Source organism: Aulonocara stuartgranti (genome assembly GCF_965226115.1).
Source record: "Aulonocara stuartgranti genome assembly, chromosome: 16".
In the NCBI taxonomy this organism is placed as follows: Eukaryota; Metazoa; Chordata; class Actinopteri; order Cichliformes; family Cichlidae; genus Aulonocara; species Aulonocara stuartgranti.
The window spans coordinates 999,731-1,011,805 of NC_138952.1; the positions used below are offsets into that span (position 1 = coordinate 999,731).

Genomic DNA, 12,075 nt, shown 5'->3' on the forward strand with positions numbered 1-12,075 from the left:
TGGGTTGCACCTGCGCTCACATCACATCACAAAATAAAATGTATATAATAACAAATAAAATAACATATGATAAAATAACGTGTTAAATGGGTGGAAATCCCTCGATCAATGTTTAAATTAACACTCACGCATTGACTCTGTCGGCTATGTTTTGCCATGCATGCTCCCTTCCTTTGGCACCTGAGGCTGTGTTACTTTTTTTCTGCAAAATTTGCATGTTATCGGCATATGCTGCCATCAGAATTTCGGCCTCAAGCGCTGTAAAATACATTGACCGCGCCTTCTTTCCCTCCGTCTCCATGGTGACTCGCTTACTCTGTGCTCCGCTTATCAGGGCTTTATGTATCCTCGTGCGCGCGCTTCACTTGGGGTTAAAGCAACTCCGCGTTGATTGAACTAATTGTTATCAGCCTTTCTGAAACCGAATATTCCGAGTTGGACAGTTCGGGATTACTCAACCCTGCGTATCGTTTTTCACTCTGAGTTTTCTAAACCGGCTTCCTGAAACAGGGCCCGGGCATACCGGGCCAGTCCAGCTATGAATCACGTGATGTTGTGGAAGCACGGACGCTTACCTGACAGGCTCCCAGTACCTTTGAGAAGTCATGTGATATAGTTTGTGGTTATTTTTTCCTGAGACCCAGCGTGAGATGACCCATACTTAATTATGAAGTACAGAGAATGGAAACCAGGAGAAAAGCAAACATTAAAATCTATATTTAATGAAGAACATTAGAAAGAGAAATGTCACAGTTTCCTTTGATTTTCTTAAAATGCTTATGTTAATTTTCAAACAACATTAAAAAGTGTCTGGACCCCATTTGGCAGCATCAGTTTTACGTTCACAGTCAAACAAGTCAAAAAGTCGGACACAGAAAATCCGGCTGGTTCATTTGCAGATCTTCTGACCTGCAGCACCAAATAATAAGCTGGTCTACAAACACGAGGAGAACCTGCGAGTCATCGACGCTCAGAGCAGCACACATCAGTATCATCTGTTTCTCAAATAGGGCGAGAACTCCTCCTCTTCCTCTTCAGTTAGCGTGTCCGTGCTGTTGCCTTCACATCTGCTCGCAGTGCGGTCTGTGTGTGTCGGGAAAACTTGAGGTGTCAGGTGATCTGATTCAGTTTGTGAGTCTGTGGCAGGTAAACCCTCCAGGCTGGACTCTTTCAAAAAGCCTGTGACGTCCTCCTCATCTCCATCGCGTGCAGCCATTGAGGCGAGGGTGACTGAGAACAGGTTGACATTGCCGGAGATGTCCCGCACCTCCTTGTCCTCTTTGGACTTCGTCACCTCCTCGTCCTGACTTTGTCCCCAGACTCCACTTCGACTCCTCTCTTTCACCAAACAGAGCTGCGCTCCCTCCACCTCCGTCTCCACCTGGCCTTCGTCAGACTCTGCAGGCAGCGCCGTTACTTTCACCTTAGCAAATAACCTTGAGCTTCCAGCGTCCAGTGCTGCCGTTGGCTCGCTGTTCGTTGACATGTTGCCAGACAGCTCCTCACAGCAGCAGCTCTCCCCCGAGGAGAGATCCACTGCTCTGTTCACATAGTTGCCATCATCGTCGTCCTCTGAGACATCGTCAATGTTGGCAGAAGGTGATGTTGTGTGATTGTTATGCTCCCCGGTCTCCGAGGTAACTGAGATGGGATCTGGGACGGTGGGCTGCGGGGCCAGGACGTAGCCTTTGGTTAGAGCCGTCTACAAAGAGAAGAGAAAGAAGCTCTGAGAAGGAGGAACAGAGGCAAACTCTGCTGAAGATGTCTATCATCGAGTCACAGCTGTGTCTAAGTATGCAGGACAAACACATCAGCCAAAGCTGTTTTCTGGGGACAGTCACTGTGATCTGTTAGCTGTTTGACAACTACTCTTTCAAGGATCTAGAGATGGTCTAGAGATGCTTTTTGAGTAAAGGTTTAACTACAGCCAGCTTGAAGGCCTGTGGTACACAGCTGATTATTAGAGATAGGTTGATCATATTTAAGACTGAAGCAAGATATACACAGAGCAGCAGGGCAAAACAGAAGTCGTTTTCAGCTCAGCTGACTCATTTGCTTAACCTTTGAAGGACTTTGGTCCTTCTGTGGAAATGCAAATCACAATATGCTGGAGGAGCTTTACGACTGTGGAGCTTCAAAGCGTTTGAACTTTGTCCTCTGAGAGACGCTCATGGATGAAATGAAGGCGATGTTCAACTTCACAGCAGAAATAAACACATCATTATAAAATCTCTCAAACCACAGGTGTTAGAGTGCACATGAAACTGGATTTCTTACAATTAGAGCTCTGGGCACAGTTTCCTTCAGTTTACAAATGACTCCCGTGTAGAAGAGGAGGAGCAGGCAGCTCGTGACGATGAAGATGGCAACCATCGGGACGCCGATGACCAAACCTAAAGTGAGGCCTGCAGACACACAGACACACATTATTCCATGCAGACGACCGTCTGAACCAGCCGAAGTACAGCGGAGGGGTGTGGTTTGTGGCTGTGCTGTGGGAGGGATGGGTGGAGCAGGTGGGTGGGGGAGGAGTCCCACTGGCGAGAGGGGCAGCCCTGGCATGTGTTAGTAATTACTCCCTCTGCATATTTACACAGATAAGGAGGCAGATGAATTGTGGCAGCTCATTATGCTCTGATTCAGCAACAACGCCCGCCTTACCGGCTGCACATCAGCTCACCTCTCTGCTGGTCCACCGCCGTGGTGAAGGTGCACTTCCAGGCAGACGGCTCATGGTTGTTTAGTTCTCTGGTGTTGAGCTTCACCTCTATGCAGTACTCCGCCCCTTTCTTTAAGTTTTCAAGGGTAAAACTTTTATTTTCTGTTTCCAGCGTCTGCAAGTCAAAGAAGGAGGAAACGTGTCATTAAAATCACATCTGGGATTTGTCCACGACCCACTGGTGTGATCCTCAGCATCGTTTTCTCCTCTGACCTCTACGCGGCCATGAAGACACCTTTGGAGGCCTGACCAGGTGTGCAACACCTGCTCTGACAGGTGACTCTCAAAGTCAAAGTCTCCTCATGTCAATCAACCCGACACCTGCTTTTAGGCAGAAGCCTGCTGTGATTGCAAGGGCGTAGATTTGGTTGTGGCATTGGTGGGGACGGATGATTCAACCACCGACCCCTGCCCTGTTTCTTTTTCCCCCCTTTTTGTCTTTGCTTCTTGATAAAAGGAGAAATATACTTGCCTACATAAGCTATCTCTTTACATCAGCACTAAGGGAACACTGAATGACCTGCTGGGTTTTGTCCATAAAACTACTCACGAAAGATGACCACAGAGTAAAAGATCTCTCAGCAAAATTCTGCAACATTTTAGGCACTGTTGCCCCGATCAAATCAGTGAGCTGGGATCTTTTCTTCTAAACATGAACTACTGTTACCAGTTGGTGTTGGCACAAAACCTTCGTCCTTCTGTTAGAAAGCGGAAGATAAAGAGGAACTTCATCTTTCAGCACAGCAATGACCCAAAGCACACATCCAGAACAACAACAGAATGGATTCACCGGAATAAGGCTGAGGCTTTGGAAGAGACCGGACAGAGTCCAGACCTGAATTCCAACATCTGTCGGCTGATCTGAAGAGGGCTGTGCACAGGAGATGTCCTCACAATCTGTCCGATTTGGACGTTTTTTTTGCAAAGAAGAGTGAGCAAATATTTCCACATCAAGATGTGCCATGCTGATAGGTTCCTACCCAAAAAGACTGATTAGAGTGATAAAAGGCAAAGGTGCTGCAACAAGGTATTAGTTTAAGGGTGTGCATATTTGTGCAACCAGGTTATTTTAAGCCAAATCTGCACCTTTGTGTGATTGGCTGCATTTCCATTTTTATATCGTATATGTACTATATGTGTTTTACAGCCGCGCCTGGACACCAGTCAGCGACCGCTGGCTCAGAGACAGGATGGTCTGTAGGCCTGTGTGACTGAAGCCTCAAACAGGTTTAAAGGAACTCTAGAATGAAGATACCAGCTGAGGTCTAAATCTGCACGCTGATGTTGGGATGAAATGGATGTCTTACCTGGATTTCTCCATCGGTTCCGATCCGAAATGAGACTCTGAAGCCGTTATAATGCTGGATACTGGGAAAGTTTGGCAGGTCATCGGGCCAAGGCAGTGAAATGTTGATCTGGATGTAGTTTTCATATCCGACCAGTGAGACCTCTGGAGGACCTAATTTAGCTTGTAAACAGAAGAAAACACGCGGTCACCTTTTGGTAAAGATTCAACCAGTCCAGAGATTTTAGTTCAATCAAAGCCTGATCTGGATTATGGGACACACTTAAATCCAAATGCACCAGTGTGAAACCCAGAAGACGCTCATGCTGACGTACTTTCTTTGTAAGGGACAAACACAATTATTTTGGACCTCGGAGACCAGGTTTGGTTGAAGAACGCTGTGACGTGCAGGTAATAATGAAAGTTCCACTCTGGTAGCATCAGCGGCATCGATGTTCCAGATGTTTGGTTGCATTGGGGCTGCGTTGGTATGTTGCATTGCTGTTCCCACTTCTTTCTATTATCACTGAACAATGACAAACAGAACATTTTAGATCAGAAGGACAAAAACAGTAAAAGAAACATTTGCTTTGTGTTACGACTGTTTGCTCAAACAGCGACGATGAGCTGTTCATGTCTCGAATCCAGCTGGTCCTAGATTCAAACGAAAGCTGATTTCTGATTGGACGTTTACTGTCAGGTTACCATTCATGAATAAGAGAGGAGTTTAGATGTTAATTAAAAAGCTCAGAAGTCTGCTGCTTTGCTCAGACGCAGCTTTTCAAACCTAAGCCGTGCTGTCGAGGCTGTGACCTTTAACCTGCTGAGGCCTGTAGACGTGTTTCCAGATAAAAGATGATGCATTCAGAGTGCTTAAGACGGGAATATGACACAACGCCAATATTTCAGAGCTAAAACAGGACAAGTGAACGCACCACGTATCACAGGTTTTATCCCCTCTGATAGCTCGTTCAGATCCTGATGGAAACCCATCTGAGGCCTGAAGCTGGCTCACCTGAGGCCAGCACACCGGCTCTGAAGACTCAGTGAAACCTGAAAATCATTTCTAAGACATGCAGGTAGGCAGCCGGATGCTGCTGCGTTTTAGCTGTAAGACAATAAAGACTCGTTGGACCCACAACTGTGGTTTGGTGACGAGGACGCTGTATGAGGAAGAACACAGTTTCTGAACTAGCTGAAAAACACGAAGCCACGAGCAGTTTCAGTGTATTCATGTTAAACCTTGCAAACGTAAAGCGAACCCTCACGATGAGTGCTGAAACTGAAACGGCGTCAGAGCCATCCCAGCTGCTCGCTGTGAACAAACCGCCCAGGAGAGAGAAAGCACCCCGCCCAGGCAGATATTCCACCAAAGAAGAAGAAGGAGCCAGTGAAGCTGACTGAAAACGTGAGCAGATTAAAGGTCGCGGTTCACCAGCAGGAGATCATCACCACAGCAACGCGGCCCAAACAATCAAAGTCAAACAGTGTAGAAAAACGTGAAAAATGATGGAAATGCAACAGATTTGGTGATCGGTACAAATGTTAGAAGATTCATTCAAATATGAAGGACGTGTACAAACGTGGGGCAGTCTCCATGGTTACATATCAGCTGATGGTTTCCTACAAACATGTTCACAGAGATATCAGCTGTGAGAACTCCCACTGTCAGTGTGTGAGTCGTCCCTGCACACACACTAATATCTGTTATTGATAATATTAGAATATTAAAGGCGAGCTCTGTGTCGGACACGTCGCCCCTCGGAGTACTCAGTACCCTTAAAGTAGCTCTCAGGGCAAAGAGGTTGGTGACCCTGGTCTGAAGAGGTCCCCACAAACCTCAGCCCGCCGCTCTGCTTTCACTTCCTGTTTCATCTCCACGCACTCCAAAATAACCACGATCTGTGTGCTAGAACATCTTTGTGTGTGTGCGCGTAAATGGAAAACAGCTGTAAGCTGTGTTCAAGCTCTCGAGCCTGTGTGCGTCTGTTATCAGGGGTTTCCTCCATGCCTGAGAGGAGCGCTCCCTGAAGCCTGGACCAGCTGATCTCTGTGCAGCAGTTGCTCAGAGACGGCGGCTCATCGTCCCACAGAGCACGCCGTGCACGCCATCACAGGCAGCAGGGAGGGCTGCTTCATGTTTACCACACATCATAAACCTGCATGGAGGTCACGCCCCCACTCACACACCTGATCCTCCATCGTCTCACGATCACAGCACACTTTGTCTTTTTATTTACGCGTACGAACGAGCTGCTTATGTTTCCCATGTCACGACGAGTTTGGCTCGAATGTTTCTGATGTCGTCACACGTGGACACGACACCGGGTCTAAAGACCAGAACGTCTGTCTCCATGAAATCTGTTCTTCTGGATAAACTGCAAAGATGAAGCTGTTTCCTCTGATTTTATAAAATATGAACAAAAAAACTTGTAACTAACTAACTTTGTATAGCTGCATAATTACAATATAATTAAAAATGAAATTATTCTGTTGTTTCATTTCTTTCTTTGATCTGAAGAAAAGTGCAGACAAACTTGTGTGAGTTACAAAATAAAACAGGAAATCTATTTTTGAATCGTTCTTTTGGTAAAAAAGAAGAAGCAACAGTGGAATTTCCCAGCAGGCTACGGGGGGACTTTTACCCTCCTTTAGAAAAAATATCGTGTTCTGAACTTCGACAGGAAGCATCTGACAAAAACACGCAGCTGATGCAACACTTTTATTTACAGGTGTTTAATCCTGTCCTTTATCTCAGGTGTGTGTGTGTGTGTGTGTGTGTGTGTGTGTGTGTGTGTGTGTGTGTGTGTGTGTGTGTGTGTGTTAATAAAAGCCTGGAGTCACAGCTGAGCTTGAACTTGATCCTTCAAGCGTCTGAACTTTGCGTTTCTACATCACCCACAGAGCTCAGAGGTTTTTTGGGGTTTGATGTGAGCACCATCGTCTTCATGTTACCAGGCTGAGAGTGACAGGACGTGAGGACAGACGGCGGACAAATTACCTCACAAAGACCCCGTACTCTGTCCCAGGGGGCGTGTTGTCGCCGGGCTTCCACCGAAGGACGTGGCGGAAGTTCAGAGAGTCGACAGAAAGGTTAACAGGTGCGGGAGGCGGATGAGCGAGCTCTGCGAGAGGAAGAAAAGAGAAAATATGTGAGGCAATCTGATGAGTCACGAGGATCCAAAGTATACCTGACAGGTATCAGCCTGTGTGTGGGTGGGGCAGGACGGTATTTGAACACCTGACTGCTTTTACATGACTCACCTGAGTGCAGCAGCAAGCTGAGGCAGAGCAGCAGAGGCAGACAGGCCATGGTCACAGGTGGGCAGGATTCATCGTCACGTCTGCAAACGCGCTGAGAGCCAGGAAGCACCACGCGGTCCAGCTGCAGCGAAACATCATCTACATTTACATCTCATCGACGAGACGATTGTAATGTTTCGGATTGTTTCAGTTCGAGAAAAGATTTTCAGTCAATTAAACATAAACTCAGTTAGTTGCCCAACTGCAGCCGCTTCATCCTGAAGACAGAAAACCCCCACCATCAGACAGCGGTGACAAAAACCCCTTTTCACAGGAAGAGAGCAGGGAAACAGGATGAAACACTAAAAAGACAACATTTAGTGACGCACTGCAAACGGCGAGAGAGGGGAGAGGACGCTCAGAGAGAGACAGACTCTCAGACTTGTGGGCAACATCGTCAACATGTTGCATCAAGCATGAATGATGACATCACAGCAAGTCTGGCACCTTCTCTCCTCTTCCTCCTCTTCCTCCTCTGCCGCTGAGCCCAGCCCTGCTGCCTCAGCACTAGGGCTGGGCCATATTATACCGTTCACGGTAATAGCGGTATAATGTTAGGCAACGATAGGAAAATGAAATATAGCGATAGAATATGAGTAAAGCGCGCATGCGCAGTGCCTTTGTTTTCATACGCACATGGCGGATTGTTGAGTGAAACAGATGAACCAGAATTGGTTTGTAAAAATGGTGCAACTTCAGTGATTTTTCTATGAGTCTGTTGTGGCCAGTGCGATCCTCTATGCTGTTGCATGCTGGGGGAGCAGGCTGAGGGTCGCAGATGCCAACAGACTTAATAAACTGATCCGTAAGGCCAGCAATGTTGTGGGGATGGAGCTGGACTCCCTCAAGGTGGTGTCGGAGAGGCGGATGCTGTCCAAGATAAAGACAATGTTGGATAACACCTCCCACCCACTCCATGACATGTTGGTCAGTCACAGGAGCTTGTTCAGTGAGAGACTGAGATTACCGAAAAGCACCACTGAACGACACAGGAAATCATTCCTGCCTGTGGCCATCTCCCTGTACAACGCATCCACTTAACACACTGTTTGCTGCTACAACTACACATGTTTCTTTTCCAAATATTTATTTATAAGTGACTTATGTATGTATGTATGTATATATATGTATATATTGTACTATTCTTAGTTAGTGTATTGCCTGTCTTGTCTTAATGTTGGTTTAAAATGGAGCACTGTAACAAAAAATAATTTCCCCCAGGGATCAATAAAGTATTCTGATTCTGATGTGGAACTGGTTTGGTGTTTGTCCGTCAGATACACGACAAAGCACATTTTTTTGCAGAACATGCAAGCGGCCGTTGTTATTTGTCGGACTAAGATGCTCTTAAATCTGGGAGTAATCTGGGTCCTAAACTCCGTATACTTCAGGTCAAACGAACACTGCAGCATCACTGAGCGTTAAAAACTGTCTAAATTCTTTCATCTTTAATAAAATGATCAGCATTGCTGCTTTACCAGGTGTAACTATGAAGTTTAACTTCCAGGCATCCATGAAAACAAAAGTTATTACATTTAACGGAGTTAGAAGTTAGCAGGAAGTTAGCTCGCTAGCTTCCACCTAAGCATGATATAGCATGTCCTGACTGAGAGATTTCTGAAAAAATTCAAACGTACAGCTCTGCTATCACTTCCAACATAAATGAAGACAGGAAACTAAACAGCAGTGACGTTTGTAGGGTTACTGAAGTTGGGCTAGCTGCTATATAATGATGTGCTACGTGATCGCTAGCTACACAGCTATGTTAGCATAGCATAAACACAGTGAAGCTGGAGGATGAACGCTAACTTTTTTCCACTCGATAAAAGTTAACATGAGGGTTCCTGATGGTTAGAGACAAATGCAATCGCATGGCAGGATGCTGTAAACGGACCAAACTTCAGTCAGGAGAACAACTGAGATAATCCATCCACAATACGAGGTCAGTCATTAATATACTGCAGCAACATGGGAATAGAGCAGCTGCAGAGAATTCAACAGTAATGAATCAATGTTACAGAAGTGGAGGAAGCAAGAAGAATGAGTTTAATAAAGTTTGATTTATCTGACTGCTTTGTTTCGCTTAATGTGCCTTATAATCCCGTGCACCTTATGGTCCGAAAAATACATACTGCACACTGCAGTTTAATGTTGCAAAGCACCTCTTTTTAACTTCAGTGGATATTATACATGGTTATGCTCAGGATATGTCAGCCCATTTCTACTGGAAATGCCTTTTGGTTAAACTTTCAGCAAGGAATTTGCATTTGCACTGTTACATTTTTATAAAGCTTTAATGTACATAAAAACCAGCTTCTTGTTTAAGTGAAAATAAATGGAAGGTTGTCTTTTTGCGCTAGTAATGTTGTGGAGTTGTATTTTGTCTCGCATCAATTATATCGTCGGTTATATCGTTATCGCAAATTTTCAAATATATATCGTGATAAATATTTGTGGCAATATCGCCCTGCTGTACTCAGCACTCTCACATCCTCCCACGTGCATCACTTCTACCACATTATTAGAAACCAGAGTTAAAGTTTGAAGGTGAACTTTTTACTCAGGGTTCACGAGACGGCAGCTGCAGAAAAAACTGACGTTCTTTTACAAAAACAGGAGCCGTGCAGACTGACTGGAAACACGCTCAGGACCCCGAGTCTGGTCCAGAGGCTGGGAGCCTCAGCACCGCTGTGAAAGTCTCCCAGTTCCTGTTTTCAGTGAAAACATCACGATGAGGACGGTTCATGAGCGTGAAACACCAGGACATCAAAGGTTTACTGTATGGTGTTTGAAATGGCCTGTATTTATATAGCGCTTTACTAGTCCCTAAGGACCCCAAAGCGCTTTACATATCCAGTCATCCACCCATTCACACACTGGTGATGGCAGCTACATTGTAGCCACAGCCACCCTGGGGCGCACTGACAGAGGCGAGGCTGCCGGACACTGGCGCCACCGGGCCCTCTGACCACCACCAGTAGGCAACGGGTGAAGTGTCTTGCCCAAGGACACAACGACCGAGACTGTCCAAGCCGGGGCTCGAACCGGCAACCTTCCGATTACAAGGCGAACTCCCAACTCTTGAGCCACGATCGCCCATATGCAAAACAAATTATTGCGCTAGCTTACGCGGTTCAGGTTCTACAGGGATTTAAAAATAGTTACACAAAACGGAGCGTGCTGCTCTGACCGGCTTTAAAGGGTTAACAATGACTTTAAAAAATAATATAACATAGTGTGCAACACCACTGAAGTTTTTTTACCTGTCTTTTCAACCAACGGCAGTCACTCTCCTCTCCAAATAACTCCTGCTTAGCTTTCCGAGCTTCCCTCGGGTCCTCTTAATCAGCGGTCTCCAACCTTTTTTGCGCCACGAACGGTTTATGCCCGACAATATTTTTACGGACCGGCCTTTAAGGTGTCGCGGATAAATGAGGGAGGGGCTAATAATCGGCTCAGTCATTTTTAATGATCGTTGAAAGTCCAGATCGTAATCGTGATTAAAATTCGATTAATTGAGCAGCCCTACTCACAACACAGTCAACAACAATAACAGTGACAATAGCGATAATCCATCATCTGGTGATCCTTGTCAGGGTCACAGGGGGCTGGAGCCTCCCAGTTACCCTGCACGCTGGACTGGTCGCCAGTCTGAGACAGACCAGACTGGACACAGACACGGGGAGAACACGCAAAGTCCACGCAGAAAGACCCGACAACAGCGCTAATCACCGCGCCACCGTGCTGCTAAACAACAACAATAATAATAATAACTGGACAGTCTCGTGCACTTAAGTCAATTCAATTTTATTTATATAGCGCCAATTCACAACAAAAGTCGCCTCAAGGCGCTGTTGTTGTGATTTGGCGCATTACAGTAGTTTTAGTCAGCGTGGTGTTTGTCAGAGTGACAGATCGTGATATAATAATCTGAGCCCACGGTGAAACCTGTCCACTCTCCCACGTTTAAAACAATAAAAGGCAAAACCAGATTAGTTTAATGAGCGCTTTGTTCAGAGGAACACAACACACAGTCTCAGTGACCACGGACACCCTGATTGACTTTCTGATCAGTCACTTATCCCTATTATCATTGTTATCATGATGATCATTGTTGTTGTTATCACTTCACGCGGCTGGTCGGTGTCCGCTCCACAGTCTGGCCCCTGCTCGCGTGTACTAGTCGGTAGTTAAACACCATAAACCGGCCCCGGAGTGCCCGCCGGTCACTGCTCCCTGCGGAACCGACACAGCCACACACAGACAGCGGTGTCGTGGACATGCTCGGCCGGCCTCGGTGGCCCTCTGCCCGGTCACTCACCTCCTGTCTGCCCGGAGCGGAGCTTCCACAGCCTCGGAGAAAGACGAGCAGCTCCCAGAAACTCTCCTTACACTGTGACGCAGACGGGCTCCTCTCAGCTCTCCACATCAAACCTACCACCGCTTCCTGCCACGCCCTTCAAAGTAAAAGCCTCCCACACCAACACAGTTCTACACTGGTCTCCGTGGACTTTTTTTCCTTAAGCTGGATCTAGTTTTCTGTATCTTAATAATATGTTATTAAATTATTGTAATGTGATCGGGATGAACTGTGGACCTCTCACAGTAGGAACTGAGTGGTTAACATCACGCGTGGGCGTGTCAGAGTGCCAGGGTAGAATTTTTCCCTTGCGTCGGGAGCGCGCACTGATGAGTGTTTGTGGGTTACAGGAGAAAATGATGCATTAAAAGTTCTCACGCGGCGCATCATTTCCACACCGTGGCTCAT

The 12,075-nt window shown here is 46.3% G+C and overlaps 1 protein-coding gene across 2 annotated transcripts; it reads right to left on the reverse strand.

Annotated features, from left to right (window-relative positions):
• Positions 1–701: 701 nt before the first annotated feature.
• LOC309691499 (uncharacterized protein) lies at positions 702–11,767 on the reverse strand. Of its 2 annotated transcripts, none has more exons than XM_082509181.1 (8): positions 11,629–11,767; positions 7,269–7,389; positions 7,006–7,129; positions 4,340–4,530; positions 4,027–4,187; positions 2,681–2,834; positions 2,278–2,405; positions 702–1,702 (listed from the first exon to the last, which is right to left on the reverse strand). In XM_082509181.1, exons 1-8 carry the CDS (start codon positions 11,734–11,736, stop codon positions 992–994), a joined length of 1,698 nt encoding a protein of 565 aa, XP_082365307.1. In that variant the 5' UTR covers positions 11,737–11,767; the 3' UTR covers positions 702–991. The 2 variants fall into 2 exon arrangements, with proteins under 2 accessions (XP_082365307.1, XP_082365308.1); XM_082509182.1 differs by lacking the exon at positions 11,629–11,767 and adding an exon at positions 10,571–11,616.
• Between the last annotated feature and the right edge of the window lie 308 nt (positions 11,768–12,075).